At 34.4% G+C, this 24,258-nt stretch overlaps 1 protein-coding gene across 6 annotated transcripts in view; it reads left to right on the top strand.

Annotated features, from left to right (window-relative positions):
* The window catches only part of MAGI2 (membrane associated guanylate kinase, WW and PDZ domain containing 2), a 701,300-nt gene that overhangs the window by 140,776 nt on the left and 536,266 nt on the right, over window positions 1-24,258 (top strand). For all 6 annotated transcript variants that reach the window (XM_020984495.2, XM_078154538.1, XM_078154537.1 and 3 more), the window contains exon 3: window positions 10,115-10,325. In XM_020984495.2, coding sequence (XP_020840154.2) covers window positions 10,115-10,325 — 211 coding nt within the window. The remainder of the gene's footprint in view (window positions 1-10,114; window positions 10,326-24,258) is intronic.

The following is a 24,258-nucleotide window of genomic DNA, read 5'->3' as shown; positions in this document are numbered from 1 at the left end:
AAGCATTTATTAAACACCTAATACATATAGTGTTGACTCTGGGGTCAGACAGATAGAAGGGAAAGAATTGTCCTCTAGAAGCCTACATTCTTTTGGGGAAACAACACACATTTAAGTAGAAACAAAATATGTATATGGAAAATATAAAGTAATTTCACTGAGGTAAGGGAGGAGCTAATAGCTAAAAGAGAGTCAAGAAAAGTGTTGTGTAGATGATGCTTGAACTCAAATTTGAAACAAGCTATAGCTTTCAAGAAAATGATGTTCTCACTCTTCTCATTTTATATTCCAACACCTAGGAAGATCAGGAATTGGTGCCTGAGATGAGCAGTACTTTGCATTTATTTGATATAAATTTGGTGTTTCTGTATGTGGGTACATGTTGTCTTCAACTTCCAGCCCCTAGAATGTAAGCTTCTTGAGGCCAGGGACTATTTAATTTATATCTTTGGGTCTTAAATGCCCAGCATAATATCTAGTGTATAGTAGGGACTTGACAAATGTTTGTCAAATTGAATTAATTTTACATTAACATTACTTGCCCTCATATGCTCTAAATTACAGCCAAGGGGACCTCTTTATTGTTCCTTGAAATTTTCATTCTATTCCCGCCCCTGCCCCCGTGCTAAGGCACAGACAATCTGCCGTGCCTGGAATGTATATATTTCACTTCTCTCTCTTAGAATCTAGGCTTCAAGTCTCATCTCAAGGGTCATTTCCTATGGGAAGGTTTCCTGACTACCCTAGTTGCTGCTGTAGAGAGTATGAACAGGGAGAGAGAGCTACTTACTTTGCTGTTTATATGTTTTTGTTTTGTTTTTTACCAATGGAATATGAACTCCTTGAAGGCAGGACTGGCTTTTATATTATTTATGTTCCCATCATCTAGCACTAGGTTTGCACATAGTGAGTGATTGCTAAATACTTATTAAACTGAGTTGCATTATATACTTTGATTTTTCTAAAATATAATAGTGGGGATGATTTTGGCCAGCTCAATGAACACATGAAGACAAAGAGTTCTCTTCTGCTTTTATATTAATAGTCTAGACCAGAGATTTTAGCACTTGATTATATATTTGTGGGATATGTATATATGAATACACATGTGTGCCATTTACATGAAACCTTTCTTTACCTCTCTCACCTTGTACCTTGTATCATTTATCCCCCTTATCAAAGGTCCATATTATATATGTGTGTGTGTGTATATATGATATAAATATCATATATATGATGTGTATATGATATATATATCATATATATGATATGTATATGATATATATATATATCATATAATTTGGCAGTTGGTGTCTAATTGTTTCATGTTTGTAAATCTTATTTTTCCCTATGAGTTTTTAAATTCCTGGGAGTTGTTGCCATGACTCGCACCCTCTTTAAAGTATAGTACTAAGCATACAAGAGAAACTCAATAAAACTTACTGATTAAAGAATGATCATTGTTATTATAAATGATTTCATAATATGGAGCATCCTGTGGAAATTATATATGAAGCTAATACTTGTCAGGTACCTATTTCTTTGGGGGAAATATGGGAGAAGAGCACTAAGCAGACTTGGAAGGAGAAAACTTTATTATTTTTAGAGAACTTTGGTCTTTTGTTTCATTTCTTTCTTGTAATATACCCAAAGTCATTCTTAACTGGCCTCCAGTACAGCCCAAGGTGATTTTTTATGATTTCATAACTCTGAATCAATTAAATCCAGCTTGCTCCATTCACCTCAGTTCAACTTTGGTGTTCTTCTGCATGGTTACCCTTACACATTCCAAATGATTGCCAAAAAAAAGTTGTATCTCATAATAAATACTTATTGTCAAGACTGCAATCTTAGAAAGTATTTAAAAATTCCTTTTTACATTTGATTAAAGTTTCTGAAAATATGATTTGAAAATTGAAAGGACCATTTTCTGTTGTTCCTTTAGAGTTAAAAATCAAGTAGCTTTATATAGTTTCTAAGATAAAAAATAGTGATGGGATTATTTGGGTGTTTCCCAAATTGGCTTAAATTAAATAAATTTCTCAAGATTGCAGATCTAACCTTTTTTTCTTTCTCCCTTCCCTCCTCCCTCCCTTCCATTCCTCCTGCCCTCCCTCCCTCCCTCTCATTCTTCCTTTCCCTTCCTTCTTTCCTTCCTTTGTTTCTTTCTTTTTCTTTCCTTCTTTCCTCTTTTCTTTCTTTCTTCCTCTCTTTTTAAACTTGGCCCTAGCCTGTTTTTGTTGAGCTAGTAGGAAAGGCATGGTAGTGAGATGTGGGGGTCAACAGATGAAGTTATTTTTAGTTATTTTTTCTCATAATTCCAAATTGCTGAGTAGCATGGTTAGACCAATTCACAGCTGCACAAAGAGCGGAATGTTGATTCTTCCCTCTCCTGTTTATCACATACACTTAGTTACCACATCTTGTTGATTCCATCGCCACAGTATCTTTTGCTTCTGTCTACTATTCTCCACCCACACAGACATTATCCTAGTTCCAATACTGCATCAGTTTCCCTGACTTTCAGAGTCTCTAAAATATTGTCTATGCCCGTCTTTTCTTATACTCTAATTTGCTGGGTCTGTAATGGAATTCCAGGGCTGTTTTTATTTTTTCTGTTATAATTGTTAGATTTTTAGTTTCAAATAACATCTGAAATATTCTGATAGATTACAAACCCGTTGAGGACAGAGCCTCTTTCATTTCCAACACTGTGTCACCAGTGCCTCTGTTGTTAGCTGGATCTGACTCAGACTGGCCCCTTTGTAATTTAGTTCTGGTATTGAAACTAAATGAGATAATCATAGGTCATTCAACAGTTAACAAAAAGAGATTTACTTAGCCATAGCAGAGGAAAGATTTTCAACAAGAGTATGCTGTGAAGACACCACAAATTGATTGAGCTAAATTCACCTTCTTTGCCTCTGGGTTTGCCATGATGACTTGTCAGCCAATGTTCAGAAAGGGCCTAGAGCTCCCTATTCATATTAGTACTAAAGCAAACAGAAAGTACTGTCAGTGGCCCGCATCTTTAGTCCCTTCACCCAATTAAAACTTGAGAATGATTTCAATGAATTTTAAGGAAATGAACTAACCCAATGCACATGGTAAGGGACTCTGGTAGATATTCTTCCTACTACAGCCTAGCATGGTGCCTGGCACATGGTAGGTATTTAACGTATGACTTAATAAGTACTTATTGATTAACAAGCATGATTGCTTAAAATAAAGCATTGGTGAGATCACATTTTGGTTCAAAATTAACTCTGCAGTGTATTATGGATACAGAAATGAAAAATATTGGCAACATCATGGATCACATAGTAGTTCAACAAATATATCATTTGGACCATATTCCTTTAATCTATATAATCACTTCAATTCATTAGACATGTATTAATTTTAATACATTATATGCAAGGTACTTTTCTAGGTGCCAGGAATACATAAACAAACAAACAAATAAAGACAACATAGGCCTTACCTTCAGGGGTAAGAGAACAAATATAAACAGAAATAACAATAATACAGCTTAGAATGTGATAAAATACATAAATGAGATTAAATAGAATGGCATGAGAGACTTGAAAAGAGTAGGATCACTTCTAGTTGTGGAAATCCAATTCAATAAATATAAAATAGCTACTATATGCAGCCATCTATGGTGATACTGGGAACACAAAAGCCAAAATGAAACAGTCCTTGCCTTCAAGGGACTTACATTTTACTATGACATACAACGTATGCACAAGACAATAAATGAAAAGCATGACAAAATGATTTCAAGAGCAGTATCACAAACTGAGCTTCAAAGGAACAGGAGGATTTCAACAAGCAGATAAGTGCAATTTCCATTCCAGAAATGGAAGATCACATAAAGTCAAAGAGGTGAACAAAGGAAAGATATGACAGGGGATGGTTAAGTCAGCTCAATTTGGTCTGAGCACAAAGCATGTGAAGGTTAGTATGTCAAATAAAAATATAAAGATACATTAGAGCAAAATCATTGAAGACTGTATATGTCACTCTAAAGAATCATTAAGAGTATTTTTTGTTTTGGTTTTATCAGACCTTTTTTATTAGAAAGATTGATTTGGCAGCAGTAAGTAAATTTTTTTTTTTTGGAAAGTGGAGAAACTGGAAGCAGGGAGGTCAATTAAAAGGTGATTATAGTAGTCAAGAGGAGAAGTGATGAGATCTTCAACTAGGACAGCGGTAATATGACTAGGGAAGGGGTAGCAGCTGTGATAGACATTGCAGAGGTTCAATTAATAGGTCTTGGCAACTGAGTATAAATGGAATGAGGTCAAATATGATTCAAAAGTCTCAAACCTGGATGTGCCATACGGAAGAAGAGAAGTACAATTACAACTTAAGTTGGCGTATGTTCAGAAGATGGGAGGGTTTTTGAGAGGTGATTAGTTTAACTTTTGCCTCTGGAGTTACCTAGGTGGAGCTGGAAATTTAGGACAGGAGCTCAGGGGAATGATTAGTAATCACTTAGAGATGGTTATTGAAGCCAAGGTAATGGATGAAATCCCTAAGGCAGCCAGAATAGAGACATGAAAGAGTTAAAAGTCCTTGGAAGAAGATGAGGATTCAGTGAGGAAGACTGAGAAAATGGATCGAGAGGTTACCTTAAAGAAGAAATCATTGCGCTGGTTGCTGTCCTTCATGCTCGAAGAGGACCAAAATGACATCACTAGGTCAGGGTCAAGGTACAGCATCTCTGATTGTAGCTGATAGACTAATAGGAGCTCAGAAGGCTTGACCACAGCTCATGCACAAATAATCCACGTAAATTATTCAGACCAACAAAATGGAAGACTAGGTATTTTCTCTGATCCCTATGACTACCCAACCCTCTCTAAAATAGAAATTATGCACCAAAGATAAAACAACTTCAACTGTTTTCACGTCTAGGACAGGGAAAAGTTTAAATAAGGTAAAAAAAGAAAAAAACATGAACTCACATCTACCCTGAGTTCACTCAGTATCTCCTCTTCCACCTTCTATGCTACCTGTAATAAGGCTGCACTAGTGTACCCAAGGAACGAACACACAAGCTTGCAACAAAACCCACTCCATACCCCAATCCTACTCCCCTCTCTCCAGTGCAATGGATATCATGGCTTTATACTGTAGCAATTTCTAGGGCAGCAACAAATGGTAGACAACATTTCATGCTGCGAAAGATATTTGTAGGAGAGCTAAAAAACTTGGAAAGGGGCAAGAGAGATATCTGGGCTTAAAATGGAGCTCAACCCCACGTTCCATACACTCTTCCTCCCAGAGCCTGAGACTCAAACTACAGAATTCAAACCTGTAGCCCCTGTGCTGTCATGCTCTGCACTACCTGTACTGGGCCAGAAAAGTGAGGAACAGAGGGAACAAGAGAGGACACTGGAACAGGACACAGTTTGCAGTGGAGAGGGGTCCAGAATATGCAGCACTCTCCTAAGCCTGAGGGAAAGAATTCAGCATCCAATTCTGTCAACAGCATTTCTATAATAACAAAATACAAGAAATAAAAATAGAAAAGGAAATTCCATTCCAAATGAATAAAAAATGTATAAAATATGTAGGGATCAATCTACCAATGTGTACAAAAGATTTGTACACATTCAGGTACAAAGTACACTTTAAAGGAATGAAGAACAATTTAAATAGCTGGAGGAATGTTCAGTGCTCATGGGTAGGCCATGCCAATATAATAAAAATAACAATGCTACTAAAGTTAATTTATACTTTTGATACTGTGCCAATCAAATTACCAGAGGGGATACTTCATAAAATTTGATAAAATTATGAAATTCATTTGGAAAAACCAAAGATCTAGAAAATCAAGGAAATGAAGAAAAAAAGTAGAGATAAAGGAGAAATAATACTTCTAGATCTCAAATTATATCATAAATCACCAAGGGAAAAAATTTCTTACTGGTTAAAAACTGCTGAGAAAACTGAATAGCAATCTGCCAGAAATCAATCTTAGAACAGCATTTATACCATATTCTACAACACATTCTAAATATGTATACAATCTTAATATTAAAGATCACACCATTTAAAAAAACTAGAAGAGAAACCGTTCATATACCTCTCACAACTGTGAGTAGGGGAGGTATTCTTAACCATAGAAGAGAAAATGGCAATGACAGAAAGTTATATATACATATATATGTGTGTGTGTGTGTATATATATACATATATATATATATACACACACATAAATATATATAATAATATGAAGCTGAAGAGTTTCTGCACAGATAAAATTAATGTGCCTAGAATAAGAGGAAAAGCAGTTGAATGAGAAAAAAAATCTTTATATCAAAATTGTCTGATTAAGGTTTTGCATCCAAGATATACAATTAGTAAATTACATGTACATGTATCATGGATCTGCATATATATGTGTGTGTGTATACATACTATATATATATATATATGTATATATATATATATGTATATATATATATATATATATATATATATATATATATATATATATGACTAATAGCAATTCACCACTAGATAAATGGTCAAAGACTATGAAAAAACAGTTCTCAAAAGAATTGCAAAGTATTCATAGTCACATGAAAGAATACTCCAAATCACTAATAAGAGAAATGAATATGAAAACAACCCTGGGTTTTCACCTCACACCCTGAAAATTGGAAAAGATGATTAAAAAATGGCAATAGTCAAAAGTGGAGTACTTGTCGGGAGATACAAGAACTTGGGAGTGTATTGTTAGTAGAGTTTCTACAACCAAAATGATTATGGAAGATAGGCACACTAATACAATGTTGGTAGAGCTGTGAAATGATACAACCATTTTGAAAGAAATCTAGAATTAGGCAAATAAAATGACTAAATTGTCCATTGAATGAGAGACTTTATTATAAGCTTGTACCCCAAGGAAGCCATTGATAATGAAAATAAAGACTCCACCTACACTAAAACATTTATATCAGGAATTTTTGTGATGGCAAAGAATTGAAACAAAGTGTATGCCCACCAATTGGGGAATGACTAAACAAATTGTAGTACATGAATGTAATGGAATAGTGCTCTGCCACAAGAAATATCAATATGTGATGAATACAGAGAAGCATGGAAAGATTTGCATGAATTGATGCAGAATGAAGCAAGCAGAGCCAAGAAATCAATTTATGTGATAACTACAACAATGTAAATGGAAAAAACAACCACACACCAAAAAAATCAGAAGTGAATATAACAAAATTGTAAAGATCAAGCCTGACTCAAACAAAAAGATATGAGAAGACACTATCAAATCAACCATGAATGGAAGTGGGAGGTTAACAAGTGTTATACATTGCACCTATTTTTAAACTTTTATATAATTATATAACTTTTAAATAATTGATTTTACCCCTACCCAAAAAAAGGTGGCTTGAGAAGTGAAGATGAATCAGAATAGAGATAGCCTTGTTAAAGAAACCAAGTTATCACAATAGAGAAGAAAGTATCAAGGAGGAATAACTTGTAAATTTTTCAGAATACTCAAACTAGATTAGGACTAAGAAGAAGCATTGAATCTGGCAATTAGGAGTTAACTAGCAACCTTGGAGAATATAATCCCTGCAGATAGTTGAGGTTAGATGCCTTGTTGTAGGAGACCAAAAAAGGGGTCAATGTTGAGTTACTATTCAGTGCGTATAGATTATCTAGAAATTTAGTAGTAAAGAAGATGATAGCCTTTGCGTGATTGAGGTAATGTTATTTAATGTATCATATATTATACACCATATATATATATTATATACATATATATATATATATACACATACATATATTGTATGTGAGTATAAATATAATAAGGAGAGTGTGATACCTGTTTGTAAATAGAAAAGGAGCACTAGAGAGGTATTCAGCATGAGAGAGTTAATCTAATATATCAAAACTAGAAAACAGAAAGCATATGATAAAAATTGCTAGCATTTTTATGGTGTTTTTAAGGTTTATAAAGCACTTTACAAATATCATTTTTATCCTCACAACAACCATGGAAGATAAGTACTTTTATTAGCCAATTTTGTAAAAGATCCAACCAAAGCTAACAGAGATTGAGAGATTTGCCCAGGGTTACACAGCTAAGAAGTGCCTGAGTCCAGATTTGATCTCAAGTACTTTTGACTCCTGGGGCAGCTCTTCTGTATACAGCACCACTCAGCTGCTTCTTTCATATGACTAGAAGTCTGTTTAATACCAGTTATTAGAGCACACTAATAGCCCATTGATCTGAAAAGATAACTCTCCTTTTGTTCTCTCCTCAAAATGTCAAGACACAGTGGTTTGCATTTATAGCTTGAGGTTATGATTTATTGAAAGAAAGCATGAATGAATGAATGAATGAAAAGGCCACTACCATGGAAGAGTTATAGTATAGGAAAACATGATTTAGTCATCAACAGGTCTCAGATATGGCAATAAAAATAAATACACTAAGTCTTTAAAAGATAGATTTTTTTCAAGTGGTACTTTATTCTATGAGTAATACCCCAGCATCCATACAGTGGAATTCAATTATACCCCTCTACTTTTCTTCCTTACATTTGCTAAGTTAGAAGCTATATGCACAGCCAGCTAGAGGTCCTGACCACTTAGCATCACATTTCATTGTTTTCATGGGAGCTTTTTTTCTTCTTTTTAATAGGGAAAAGAATACCCTGACAAAGCTTACATCTTTTCCTCTGGAAAATTTCCATGTCAGCATCACAGATGGGTGACTGATAGGTGGGGGGGAAATGGCACAACCAGCTAAGAGAAGATAAATATTTGGTGCTATGCCTTTATGTTATTTCAATAAATATTCTCTACCTCAAATGCCCATGTATTGTATAAGATAAAAGAATTTTTTGCTTTTTTTTTGGGGGGGGCAGAATAATTTCTACTACAACCTGAGAGGGTGACCTTTGGCTACACATTGTGAACATATCTTAAAGGACTTGATGCCTTGGGGGCAAAGAACATAGAAACCTTAGGCATTTTCTCTAGCTGCCATGCAGCTAGATAATTGAAAAGCAAACTTTAATAAAAAAGCTTTTGTTCTTGTGTACTTTGTGTTCTTTTAAGTATCTTTTTAGGCAGTTGGACTACAATGAACTCCTATTAAAGTTTAATATTTTTTCTTTCTTTTTTTTGTCTAGCCTGTGATTTCATTGATTTAGAAAATTCTTTGGCTAGAAACTCCCTCCACTTGATACAGATTGACAATGTACCTGTAACATAATCTTAGAGAGCTGCTTAGTTCATTTAGAGGCTAAATCTTGGCCATCATACAAATTGTACATCTCAGAGCATGCACTTAAACATGAAACTTTACTGATTCCAATCTTGTCCTTTCTCTACTATGCCATGCTGTCCTTTCATACGCTTCATCACAAAAGGTCTGGCTTTATAGCCAGAGGACACAGGTTCAAATGCCAGTTCTGACATTTATTAGTTGTGTGACTTAGGGAAAGTGACTTAATCTTTCCAACTTCAGTTTCTTCATCTATAAAATCATTGAGTCAGACCAGCTGAGCACTGTCAGTTCTACATCAGTGAAACTACTATCTCTGAGTGCCACCAGCAGGTCACATGTGTCAGCAAGTTTACCAGTGGGTTACCAGGCAGATGTAGTTGAATTATTAGTGGGGCTAAAATTGGGGAAGGAAAAAAAACAAGAAGAAGAAGTAAAAAAAAAAAAAGACAATATGAGAAAGTGAAAAAAAGATGAGAGAGGAAGATATCAATTTAAAAGACAAGAGCAAAATGATATTGTAAATTATTAATGGAGTACTGATTTAGTGTAGATTTAGAATGAAAGAAGAGAAAGAAACAAAAACTTTTATGACTGTGGTATGGATTTTTTTTTTAGTCTACAGAGTAAATAATTTTTCTTCATTATAAAATGGATGAGGGATGTTTCTTTTTTTGTATTGTTTTTCTTAGACATGGAGAGGAGGGAGGGAGGACAAAGTCAGTGAGTTTAGACCCAAAGATGATTTGCTTGTCTATCCCTAGACTTATTTACACATGCATTCGTGAAAGATCTTTACAGAACAAACTAAACTGTTTTATTATTTATGTTCTTCTCTCCTAGAATCAAGTGAGCATGAAGACAAGAGTACAGGTGCCTCAGGTGAGATGCCTTCCCAGCCTTATCCAGCACCAGTATACAGTCAGCCTGAGGAACCGAAGGAGGATATGGATGTAGTGAAGCCGACTAAACCTGAAGAAAATGATGAATTGGGCCCATTGCCTGATAATTGGGAGATGGCCTATACAGAAAAGGGGGAAGTCTACTTTATTGAGTGAGTCTTGTATATTTGTTTTCAACTTTGCCTTCAAAGAATCATGATAATAGATGATAGTGAACAGCCAGTGTTGTGAAAAGTAAACCCTTAATTCCATTAATTTTCTGGGTTTCATGCCAAAAGGTTATGTGATAGGGCTCTAGTATGGTGGAGGAAGGGCAAAAAAGTCAATAAGGAATGTAGATAATTTCATCAAGATTCATGTTACAACTTTTTCTAAAAGGGTAATCAGCTACATAAGCTCATTAAATTAAAAGGATGATCTGTACCATGAAAATGTGTAGTAAAATAACCCAGCATAATGAAGGGGAAATAACAACAGTTTTTGTAACAGAAAACTTGAATTCACAAATCCCTTTAGCCACTTCCCAGCCATGTGAACTTGGACAGGTTATTTAATTTGTCTAAGCATCAAATTCTTCATCTGTAAAATGAAGATAATGTTTTTACTACATACTTTAAAAAGTATGGCTAGGAAATCACTTCATAAACTGTAAAGTATTATCAAAATGTGAGCTAATTCCATGTGATGAGCTTGTGGTAACCCATTTTCCTTAGATATACTGGAATTATATTTTTTCCTCAGGTTGTTGAAAAATGGGGAAAAAATGAAACAGTGATTATGAGCGTTGGCCAACCCAATGATAATTTGCTTGTTTGTCTCTAGACGTGTCATTTCTAAGATGTTTCTCATCACTTCTCAAATGCATAGACTCAACACTACTTCCTGATGAGAACTGAGGTTAACAGAAATAGCTACTGAGCATCTTTGTCTCCAAAATACAGATAATCACTTGTTGAGTGTTTTATAGTGAATATTACTTTTGTGTAGACATTGGAGGAAATGGCCATTGAGGTCCCTTTTCAAATCTGAAATTCTGTGATTCTATGATCTTGATAAGGTCTTGTGTTTAATATAAATGCATACAAAATGATTACCAGCCTAAAGAAAAAAATAATCTTAACCACATGACCCAGTGATGAGGTATTAAGAAAATAGGTTGGTTTTCCTCATGCTCTCTCCTACCCTTTCTTTACTTTGTTTCTTTCTATTTGTTTCATATCAAAGTCTATAATACTATCCTAATTTATCAAAATAATTTAGAATGTTAATCATTTAGCATGATGTAGCAGAAATAAAAATCATAATTTGTCTAAAAATGGGGGTTCCAGGCCTTACTCTACCATGTACTAATAAATGACATCAGGCATGCTTCTTAAGTAATCTAGACCTCAGTATCTTCATCTGTCAAATGAAGACAATAAAATCTACCTATACAAGAGAGCTATTTTGAAGACTGGATGAGACCATACATATAAAATATTTTGCAGTTGTGAAGTGCTATATAAACCTGAGCAGTTATTGGCATTATTTGGACCAGATTTGTGATTTCAGTGTTATAGGAAATGTGAGGAAATTCCTTATATTAATACAGATTGTCACCCACATGCAATTTGTGGTCTTAGAAAGTTGCATAGAGGACTGAGAGGTTAAGCAGTGCACCCATATTCATGTAACTACTCTGTATTAGAAGCAAGACTTGAGCCCACCTCTTTTGTCTCCTAGGATCTCTATCAGTATTCCATGGTGCTATTAAGAATATTTTACTAATGTTTCTTCAAGGTAATGGTCATGCTATCCATTCTCTTCATTTTTTCCTACAAATTTCTGAATTATTCATGAATTTAAACATCAGATTCTTTTGTGACATTTATTCAGAATTCAAACTTCCCAGTTCATTATCTTTTTTTAACCAAGGAACTTATGAAAAATGTGGATTTCTAATATGTCTCTTATAACCAGTAAGTAAAAACATAATATATGTTAGCATCTAAGCAAGAAGAAAAAGTACAAATACCATAAATGAACACAAAGTATTATACTCTCCAGGGCATGCAAACCTTAAAAAAGGAAAAAGTGCTGAAGCAATAGTGTTTACTGCTAACAAGGTGAAGATATGAAAAGTATGATTCCTCAGAAATTATTTACAAAACTTAAAGGGCCATATAAATGTTATTATTATCATTATTTTTTTTTCTTATTCGTCATCATTATCATCCCTAGAATGTAGTCCTATAACACTGCCTGGCCCATAGTAGGTAATTGATAAATGCTTATTGTTTGATTTGGCTTCAATCTAATAGCAGATTTTATTTTCGTGTTTTAGAGAAACCACATACTCTTACATTATTTTCAACCCGTATCCATACATAAAATGAACAAACATCTACTTATTAGTTATTTAGAAAAGATAAATTACTGCCTCTTCCTTAAACAACTTCAAAGCCATGATCCTGGTAATAAATTCCCAAAAGCCCTCAGGGTCTGAGATGGGTTCCATGGACCAAATATAGCCTATACTAATTTCTTAGCACACTTGTATTCATAGGAGCATAGGGCCTAACTACTTTCCATTCCAGTTTTCTAACTGACTATTGTTGACTGTCATTCCTGGATCAATTAGTAATTGTAATTGAAGTCAAAATATAATTAATTACATAATTGAATTCAAGTGGCCCACACATATATGCATCTCTGTTCATAAAGCCCATTACTAAATTACTTTACCTGTCTTAATGGGACAACAATAAGCACCACATTAGAGCATTGTGGGCTAAATGTCATAGAATTAAAGAAATTTTAGAGCTGGGGGTGATCTTAGCCATTACTTAATCCAACTCCTTCATTTGACTAATTAGGAAACTGAGGTCCATTGAAGTTGTTTGCCGAAACGAGAAGAGGAAACTGAGAAGAGCCAGTTGCTATTCAATTGTGCTAAAGCAGTATAAAATCACAGCAAAAACAAATGATGAATAAATGCATAAAATGTAAAAGCTAGCTCACAAACAAAAAATCTGTCCTTTTCTTTCATAACAGACTTTGCTAAAGACAGTCCTTTATTCTAAATTCCATCATCAAGTTCTCTGCCAGATTTATTAAAGCTATGAACCCCACATTTTCCATTCAGTAACTCAGGACAGCAGGGTACGATGAGAGACACACTGGATCTAGATCCAGAGATTCTGGGTTCACATCCTGTTTCTGACTTTTACTGGTCTCCTGTGTGGCCTTGGAGAAGTCACTCAACCTTGCTGGGCCTCAGTTTCCTTATCTGTTAAATGAGGAGATGGATTCAGTGGCCTCTGAGATGTCTGTTCTGTGATTCTATGATGCAGCCTTTTAGGCAATGACAAGACACAATTGTCTTGTTGCCTGAATCACAATAAGTAGATAGTAATGTTCAAATTAGGTGGAAAGAGATATTTGATGAGGATCAACAAGCATATTAACTTTGAGAGGAATTCCTGGTTTAGTACAAAATAAAAACCAATTAAAAAAAAACTTCTCTAATTAAAAATATAATTCTTAAAAGCAACCCTAAAGATGCAAGATGCAGGCATTATTGTTAATAGCATGAAATTAAATTAGGCAGCTAGGTGACACAGCGAATAGAATGTCAGGCCTAGCGTCAGGAAAAGTTGGGTTCAAATATGGACTTGAATACTTAAGAGCTGTGTGACCCCAGGCAAGTCACTTAACACTGCTTGCTTCAGTGCCTCATTTGTTGACCTGGAGAAGAAAATGGTAAATCATTCCAGTATCTTTGCCAAGAAAACCTTAACGGGGGTCATGAAGAGTCAGACGTGATTGAAAATGACTGAACAACACATCCTGAACTAAGCCCAATGATTCTACATCGCATGAGATCAAGCATCTGTAACTTCTGGATTCATATAACTTGAGTGTGATCTTGGGGAGTTGCTCACAAAGCACCTCTGGGGACACTCTTTGCTGCCACCAATACTCTCCTCAGGGAACTTCAAAATATTACTTTTCTGTGTGTCTACAAATATATAAGTAAAAGGGCCAGAGTTTCTATGCATATATTTAAAAAATCACTGCATAGCAAATAAAGACATTTTTTCACCTCACAGAAAATGCAAAACAACAAAATATTCATGGTAGCTTTCTCCTTCATTTGAATGATAAGATCACAAGCTAAGTAAGCTAAATACTATATATAGGTCTTCAGCTGATAGAAACTTTAGGATTGCTCTAAAGGTTTAAACTTCAGTTAGGAAAGATATTACCTTATGTTGCTAAAGAGGCATTCATACCCTCCTGTTCCAATGAATCCCTTTTTCTACTACAGGGTCCTTTTATAGGCCTCTAAACTTATAGAATTACCCTAAGAGAGAATTAACCTTAGCTATGGACCACACCCAGAAGGAAAATTAACTTGGCTTGTAAAAAAGGCAAAATGCCTTTCCTGTCAAAATTGCCCAAAGGGAATGGTAACAGGGGAGAACCAGGCTCACTGGGTTTAGGTAAGGGGGCACATGAACATATACTCCTCGTTTCTCACAGGGCTGCACTGCTTTGGGAATTCTCTAACTACTCCACTATGCCCCTGTATCCATCCTGTTAAATTATCCCATACGTACATGCACCCTCAATTTCCAGCTTCTTTTTATGTTTTGTCTTCCCTCATTAGATTGCAAACTACTTGAAGGAAAATTGTATTTCTTTTTCCATATTTGTATCCCTAGCACTTAGGACGGACGGTGCCTGGAACATAATAGGTGCTTAGTAAATGTTTGTTGATTGATTGATAATGTTTGCAATTTCTTTATCAAATATATTTATTGATGGATGAGCTCCATAGGTTGTCTATTCAGCCTACATATTGGAGTTTGGACAAATTTTAATCCGTTTTGTTTCTTATATGGATAGTTAAGCCAAACACTCATAAGTTATTATGAATATCACTAGAAATCTCTGAAGTGTTCCAGTGCTTGATGTGACAGTATACTATTATCTTCAACTGGGAACTTCACACTGAATCTCTTTCATGATCTTTGTTGAGCAAATGTCTTCTTGTTTTGTTCCTTAATTGGTTTTAATGATCAAAGGGTCATTAAACAACATTATTTGTTATATCTCTTAAATCCCTAAGATGTAAGATTATTTAATAAAAGCAAAGAGGAAGAATGAGGATTAAAGGAACAAGGAAGGGTTTGGGGAAAAAAAAAACATTGTGTGGCATGTGTTGGGAAATTCTTTAGCATTAGGAAGCAAGTTAAATGCATTCGAATGAATGCCGTTCCAATGAATGAAGAAAATAACAGCATCTACCTCACAGGGCTATTGTGAGGATCAAATGTGATAATATTTGTAAAATTCTTAGTATATTACATCGGCTGGCATATAATAGACACTACATAATTCTTATTCCCTTTCCTCTATTTTACAGCTCAGGAACAAAAGGATTACCTCAGAATAAGAGCAGTTAAATTATTTGCTCAGGGTCACATAACTTAGTAAAAGTATGAGAAGGCTTTTTGAACCCTCTTTCTTAAGTATTTTTCATACTTCACCAAGCTTTCCATGTAGAACCATTTGTAATGCTCACACTTTTGGAAGCAGGCAATTTAAAATAAAATCAGGTTAATTTTCTTCCTTAACTCAAGCAAGTACATATTTATTAAGTACCACATTCAGAACCATTTCCTGTGATTATGAAGACTACAGATTTATTTTATAATTTGCATGGGGACGCTTAATGGAATAACGTCGACACTTAAGGAAATACAATTAAATGGCTATACAAAATTCTTCAAATAATTGAGTTGCTAAATGCACACATGAATGTACCTTTCCAAAACATCCATTAAAATTGTAAAAGGTCTATAAAAATTAGTTAAAAACCTTTCTTTAAAATGAAACAAAAATTTAAAAAATAAATAAACTTCCACATTGCTCATGGCATACAGTACTTGTAAATCAGTTAACCAAAATGTCACTATTTCAAGGCTGGGATTCTTTATACTGAGCCTTAAAAGGAAGACATCATGGGGTTAATTTGTATTGACATGCTCTGGGGATTTTGCTAAATTACTTCTGTGTTTAGAAGTGAGTTTAGTTAGTGACATGAAAGAGACTGTTACTCCTGCCTTAGTGGAGAACAAAATGACAATACGAACCTTGTTTACCACAATTTCCCTGACTGGCAGTGAACACTATACAACCTTAAATAATAGATAAAAAGGAAACTTTTGAAGTTAAAAATTAGATTGGTCAAAAAAAAAGTCATGGCTGTAGTGTAGTATTGTTGTTGTTGTTTTGAATCTTTGCCGAGTTTGAATTTCCTTTTCAATTGTAAGTAGTCTATATAATTATAGTCCAGGTTCCTTTCATCTTCATTATTTCCTTATTCTCCAAACTCTCTTGGAAATAAAAATTCCCAATTAATTTAAAGTGTTCTATTAACAAAATGGAAGGCACAATTTTAGTACCTGTGAATTTTTTGGCTAGATGATGCAAAATTAACTACTCAGTTAAGTCAAAAAATACACAAATACTTTTGTTCAATATGTCTTAGACTAAATAATGGGTTAATCATTTATCCTCACTTTTTAACCTTTAGCCCTTTTACTCAACTTTTACCTTCACTTTAAATAGGGTAAAGGGTAGATCCATTTGTCTATTTAATACATACTACGTCTTCTTTTGCTCCTTTCCCCTTGCTTTTTTCTGGACATTCAGATGGCACAGTAGATAAAATACTGCCCTTGAAAACAGGAAGACTTGAGTTCAAATCTTGCCTCAGATATTTACTTAGCTATGTTACCTTGGGGAGTCATAGAATCACTTTCAGCCTCAGCTTCCTCATTTGTATAATGAACCTACCTCCCAGGGTTGCCATAAGAATAAAATAAGTAAAGTACTTTATAAACCTTAAAACACTATTTGAATGCTACTTATTTTTCCTTACCAGCATTCCTTTGTTGTTGTCTGTCTCTTTCACCATGTCTTCACATATTGCTATTGGTATTTTCTCTTTTGTCTCTGTTTTCCTTCAGCCATTCTCCAAAATGCATGGTCCTTCCTATCTGTTCTTTACTTTTCATTAGCTTCTCCCTCACTTCTTCCCTTCTCTACCCTTACCCTATGCAGCTGCCTGCCATCCATAGCTGGGACAGTATTTGTTTTCCAGGTACTTTGTTTTTCAGATGTTTGTAGTTGTATTTGTTATTGTTGAATCTAATTTTAATTTTTTCATGGGATATATACCTTGTTGACATGCCTTCAAGGCTGAATTTTATTCTATAGCATCAAATGGAAATTTGAAATCAATAAACAACAATTCAGTACCTGTTTTGCCCACTACTCTTGTAACTCAGGTGTGTGATCATAAAGGCATTAGTTGTTTCAACAAAAAAATAAATCCCTATGTATGTTTTCATCAAAGATACCTGTCTTGTTTGCCTAGCTTAGTCTCTTAAGAATATTACAGAGATGACAAATGGGGCATTTGGGTCAATGCTTGCTGAGGTCTTCTCAGATGCTAGCAGTATGATATAAAAGGTAGCACACTAGACTTGGAGTCAGGGATACTTGAGTCTGAATCCTGCCTTTGATGTCTACTAGCTGTTTATCCATATGCAAGTCACTTGACCTTTTTGTGCCTCAGTTTCTTCATCTGTAAAATGTGAGTAATAATAGCATTTACCTTATGGGTTGTTGTTGAAATCAAATAAACATGTATGTATGTATGTATGTATGTATACACATACATATATGTAGCTTTGCAAGCTTAAAAGCACTATACAAATGGTATAGATAGATAGATGGATAGATAGATAGATAGATAGATAGATAGATAGATAGATAGATGACAATCTTTGATTTTCATTGTTCTTTGGGAAGCCATGCCCCTTCCCCTTTAAATTGAGATACCCTGAAAATGGCTTTTTGAAAGGCTTTTAAAATTGTGTCACTTCTAGCATAGATATTTTTCCTGTATGTTCACTGGTCTGGTTCAGCTTTCCTTCTCTACTTTATCTTCTACAAGGACACTCACTATCTTCCTTCTGGGTTTAACTGTAGACATTCACAGAATCATCTGACTTAGTTCCATCTTATGGCCAGTGGTCTATAGGCTCATTTTCTCCTTAGCTTATTTTCATTGTTTGGTGAACTGATAACTGCTCATTGCAGAGCTTGGAATGGACTTGCAAGATCACTTAAACTCATACCTTTTCAATTTTTGTATTTTATTTTCCCCAATTACATGTAAAAACAAATTTAACCTTTCTTTTTTGATATTTTGAGACCCAGTTTCTCTCCCACCCTGTCTCTCCTCCTCCATCACTGAGAAAGCAAACAATTTGATAAAGGTTATGCATGTGCAGTCATGCAAAACATATTTCAATGTTAGTCAAAGTGTAAAAGAAAACATAGACAAAAAAGTAAAAAAAAAAAGAAAGTTTAAAAAAAAACCAGTATGCTTCCATCTGCATTCAGATTCCAGCAGTTCTTTCTCTGAAGGTGGATGGCACTTTTCTTTAGAGGTGCCTCAGAATTGTCTTAAATCATTGTATTGCTGAAAACACAGAAGTCATTTACAATTGATCATTGTACAATATTGCTATTAGTGTGGATTGTTCTCCTGGTTCTGCTTATTTCATTTTCATCAATTTATGTCTTTCCATCCTTTTCACCATGTCATAAATGGTATTCCACCACAATCATATACTACAACTTATCCATCCATTCCCCAATTGATAGACATCCCCTCAATTTCCAATTCTTTGCCACCACAAAAAGAGCTGCTATAAATATTTTGTATATATAGGTCCGTTTCTTTTCTTTTATGTCTTTGGAGTACAGACCTAGTAGTGGTATGGTATTGCTGGGTCAAACTGTTTGTACAATTTTATTGCCCTTTCGGCATAGTTCCAAGCTGTTCTCCAGGAAGGTTAGATTAGTTCACAACTCCACCAACAATGCATTATTGTCACAATTATATCACACATCCTCCAACATTTTCTTCTTTTCTGTCATGTTGTCCAATCTGATAGGTGTCTCACACTTTATTTTAAAGATGAGTAAATGGATATGTGAAAGAACTTATTGAAAGTATCCACAGAGTTTATAAGTGACAAGGCCTGGTTTTGATTCCAAGTCTGATGCCATACTGTCCCTCATTTTGTTTATATTCTCTATTAGTGTGGTCTGGAGTTGGCATATTTCTCTACTTATCAAGGAAAGGATTAGTTTCCCCATTTGTGGATAAGATGAGATTAATGGTGTGGATAGTACCTACCTCAGAGGATTTTTATGAGCATCAGTCCGTCTATCACCTATCATTTATTGAAGAGTCTGCTATGTGCCAGGCATTGTACCAAGTGCTGCCTTACAAACAAAAACATTTGATAGTTCCTGCTGTCGAGGAACTAACAATCTTATGGGGGAAATGGAATGCAAACAGATATGTATAAGTAAGAGATAGGATAAATTAGAGCTTATCAGCAGAGGAAAGGTACTGGCATTAACGTGGATAGGGAAATGATTCCTTTGGTAGGTGTGACTTTAGCTAACATTTGAAAGCAGCTAAGGAAGCCCAGAAGGTGAAAATGAGGATGGAGAAAATTCCAGGCACAGGAAACAACCAGTTTTATGGAGTTGGGAACAAAGCCCAACAGCAAGAGATAGAAAGAGAAATTCCATTTCAAGTTACTGTAGGCATTATAAAATATTTAGGAGCAACATCAGTTGTTCATGAGTAGGCCGAGCTAATATAATAAAAATGACAATCCTACCAAGCTAATTTGCTTATTCAGCGCCATACCAATCAAATTACCAAAAAAAAAAATTTATAGAGCTAGAAAAAATAATAACAAGATTCATTTGGAATAACAAAAGCTCCAGAATATCAAGAGAACTAATGAAAAGAAATGCAGGGGAAGGTGGCCTAGTCATTCTAGATCTTAAATTATATTATAAAGCAGCCATCATCAAAACTACTTGGTACTGGCTAAGAAATAGAGTGGTGGATCAGTGGAATAGGTTAGGTATGCAAGACACAGTAGTCAATGACTAAAGTAATCTATTATTTGATAAACCCAATGACCCCAGCTTCTGGGATAAGAACCTACTCTTTGAAAAAAAAAACTGCTGGGAAAACTGGAAAAGACTATGGCAGAAACTAGGCACAGACCAAAATCTCACACCATATACCAAAATAAAGTCAAAATGGGTTCATGATTAGATATAAAGGCTGATACTGTAAGCAAACTGGGAGAGCAAGGAATAGTTTACCCATCAGATTTATGGAGAACAAAAGTCATGACCAAACAGGAGATAGAGAACGTTACAAAAAGCAAAATGGATAACTTTGATTACATTAAATTGAAAAGTTTTGCACAAACAAAGCCAATGCCACCAAGATTAGGAGGGAAATAGAAAACTGGGAAAGAATTTTTACAACCAGTGTCTCTGATAAGGGCCTCATTTCTAAAATATATAATTAAGTCAAATTTATAAGAATACAAGTCATTCCCCAACTGATAAATGGTCAAAGGATATGAACAGACAGTTTTCAGATGAAGAAATTAAAGACATCTATAGCTCATGGAAAAAATGCTCTAAATCACTATTGATTAGTGAAGTGCAAATCAAAACAACTGTGAGGTACCACATCACACCTATCAGATTGGCCAACATGCCAAAACAGGAAAATGATAGATGTTGGAGATATGGGAAAATTGGAACACAAATGCATTGTTGGTGGAGTTGTGAAATGATCCAACCATTTTGAAGAGCAATGTGGAACTATGCCCAAAGGGCTATAAAAATGTACCTACCCTTTGACCCAGCAATACCACTTCTAGGCCTGTATCCCAAAGAGATCATAAAAATGGGAAAAAGACCCACATGTACAAAAATATTCATATCAGCTCTTTTTGTGGCGGCAAAGAATTGGAAATTGAGGGGATGCCCATCAATTGGAAAATGGCTGAACAAGTTGTGGTATATGAATGTAATGGAATACTATTGTGCTATAAGAAATGATGAGCAGGTAGACTTCAGAAAAACCTGGAAAAACTTTTATTGACTGATGCTGAGTGAAGTGAGAAGAACCAGGAGAATGTTGTACACAGTAACAGCCATGTTTTGTGATGACTAACATTGATAGACATAGCCCTTCTCAGCAATGCAAGAATCTAAGACATCTCTAGATTTCTCCTGATGGAAAATGCTATCCACATCCAAAGAAAGAACTATGGAGTTTGAATGCAGATCAAAGCATACTATTTGTTATTTTTTTCTTCTGCTTTGTTTTGTTTCCTCTTTCTGGTGATTCCTCCTATTGGTTCTAATTTTTCCTTACAACATCACTAATATGAAAATATGCTTAATAGGAATGTATATGTATAGCCTATAGATTGTTCACTGTCTTGGGGAAGGAGAGAGAAAAATTTAAAACTCAAAAGCTTATGGAAGTGATTGTTGATAAATCAAAATAAATTAATAAAAAAGTAAAATTTTAAAAACAGAGCTATCTGAAATAGAAAAGAAAAAATGAAGTTGAGAGATGGATGCCTGTTTTGAGGAACAGCAAGAAACCTTGTATAACTGAGCCCTGTTTGCCTCAGTTTCCTCATCTGTAAAATGAGCTAGAGAAGGAAATAGCAAACCACTCCAGCATCTTTGACAAGAAAACCCCAAATGGGGTCATAGAAGGTATAACATGACTGTAATGACTGAACAACAACCACAAATGGAGGGCAGAAGGAAGAGAAAGACTGGGGAGGGTAACAGGTTTAAAAAGCCTAGAAAACTAGGAAGGCAGCAAGTTATATGACTCTAAAAGTTAAACAGATGATTTTCTATTTGATTCTGGAGGTAGAATTAGAGAGGCATTGGAACTTTTTGAATAGGAGAATGAGATGGTTGAACAAGTTAATATATGTGCTTTAAAAACCGTTACATGTTACACAAATGTCAGTTATTTGTAAAAATGGTAGTGATGGAAGAAGCATTATACAGGGGCTATTGGATTGGTCTTGGAGTTAGGAAAACATATGGCTGAGTCTTGCCTCTGACTCATATTAGTTGTGTGGCTGTGGACGAGTCACTTAATTTTCAATTTAAAAGGCAATTCTCTGCAACAGGAAATCGGCAAGGAATTACATTTACATGAGTGGATGATGTTTATATACCAGGAGGTCTTCATACTGATGAATTTCAAACCATACATATATATGGGTACATACATATATATATGCATTAGTAATAGTAGGAGCAAATATGACTTCAAAATATTTGAGTAAACAAATTGTGTACAATTTTATAAAAAGCCTCATTACTGGCTATTGATTGATCACATGTAATTGGGTCTCTCTCTTCAGGTGGCTGTGTAAATTGAAAAGGACAAAAAAGTTATTTTTTGAAAGTTATTACCTCATCTAGCTAAGAAGAATATGTGGTTTTGTGCATATAAAATAATTGCCCAAGGGTTTTAATTCTATTAGCTTAAAACCTAATCAATATCTACCATTTTATGATCATTAAAATAAAGGTAGAAAAAATGTCTGTTTTACTATTGGTGGCTAAGCATTACAAAAGAAACTTTAAAACACATAAATCTATTGAGAAAATTTATCAATTATTGCTGTATTAGTCTGAAAGAACCTGTGTATCCCATGTGCAAATGATAGTTTTATCATATATATTGCTTTTGAGGCCAATCTTATTTCAGTCTATTCTTATAGGGTTTTTAGCATGCTAGAAATTTAATTGACCTATAGTATCAGAGAACTGTGTTCAAAACAAATATTGCCAAGCATTTTTCATATAACTTATGAATTATCCATCTTTATAATTCTATTTCCAAGTGAAACCAAAGTACAAAAGACCATATCTGTCTGTCTAGATGCATACATACATACATATCTGTATCTATTCTCCTTCCCAGTTTATCTATGCATGTTTTAAGAATGAGTTAGTTTAGGTGGGATCTCATTACTTTCTCTGAGTCTCTGTTTTAAAGCTCTGTTTCTCTCAGCTCTGCCTCTTTCATTCTCTCTCTCTGTCTCTCTCTCTCTCTCTCCATATATATGTACGTATACTTAATATACGTACATATATACATATAAACACATAAACATATTTATGCATATATAGACACATATACATTATGTGTTTAAACAGTGCCTAATACAATTCATTTTACATCTTAATACATTGTAACAAATATTTGTTAAATTAATGAACACTCTCATTAACAAAACTGCAATGGATTAAATAGTTTGCAATTATTCTTGCAATAATGGAAACAGTGTATTGTTTTGCATTCCATTAAAAAGAATGCAGAAAAGGAAAAGAAAGAAAGGAAGCTTATGCCTAAAAATCAATTTGATTTGCATAGTCTTCATATTAAACAAAATATTTCACCAATTTTTAATGAAGTATCTTTATAGCTTAAAAATTATTTAAGCATAGATCCAAGTTTATCAGGATAAAATAATTCTCTGAAGTGATTTTAGCTCCATGTAGTTTTCACGCCTTCTTTACACTGATGCATAATAAATGCTTGTTGAATTGAATTCTGAATGTATGTATACATGCAACTTTACATATGCATGAGTTTAATTTAGTATTTTAATGTAAAATTATAATTATCAAGTTGGTACATTTTCATATGGTTTTCTGTTTAAAAAATTTATTGATATAAGTGGTATTGACTGAATCAAACATAATTGGTACCATATAGAATATTTAACAAAAATATGACCAAAGAGGAAAAGACATAAAATTCTGATTTTAAAAACTTGAATTACAAAGGAAAGCTTGAGTATTCCTGCTCACCAACATAAGTGTTTTGGACCTTTTTCAGTACATCTTCTAGACTGCCATCAAACCCTGCCTTGTAACAAAGAAAAATAGTTAAGCAAAAACAACTGTGAACATGACTGGCTTTGACAGCATATAAAGTACTCTATGCCTGCCGTCATCCACTTTTCTACCAAGAAAAGGGAAATGTATTCATCATTTTCTCCCTGATTCCAAAATTGTTCATTGCAATTAATCAGCCACTGTCTTTAAGTGTTGTTTTCTTTTACGTATAGTTACTCTGAATAT

Source organism: Phascolarctos cinereus, unplaced genomic scaffold, assembly GCF_003287225.1.
Source record: "Phascolarctos cinereus isolate Bilbo 61053 unplaced genomic scaffold, phaCin_HiC Scaffold_1;HRSCAF=81, whole genome shotgun sequence".
Taxonomy (NCBI): Eukaryota; Metazoa; Chordata; class Mammalia; order Diprotodontia; family Phascolarctidae; genus Phascolarctos; species Phascolarctos cinereus.
This window is presented reverse-complemented; position numbering and strand designations above follow the sequence as displayed.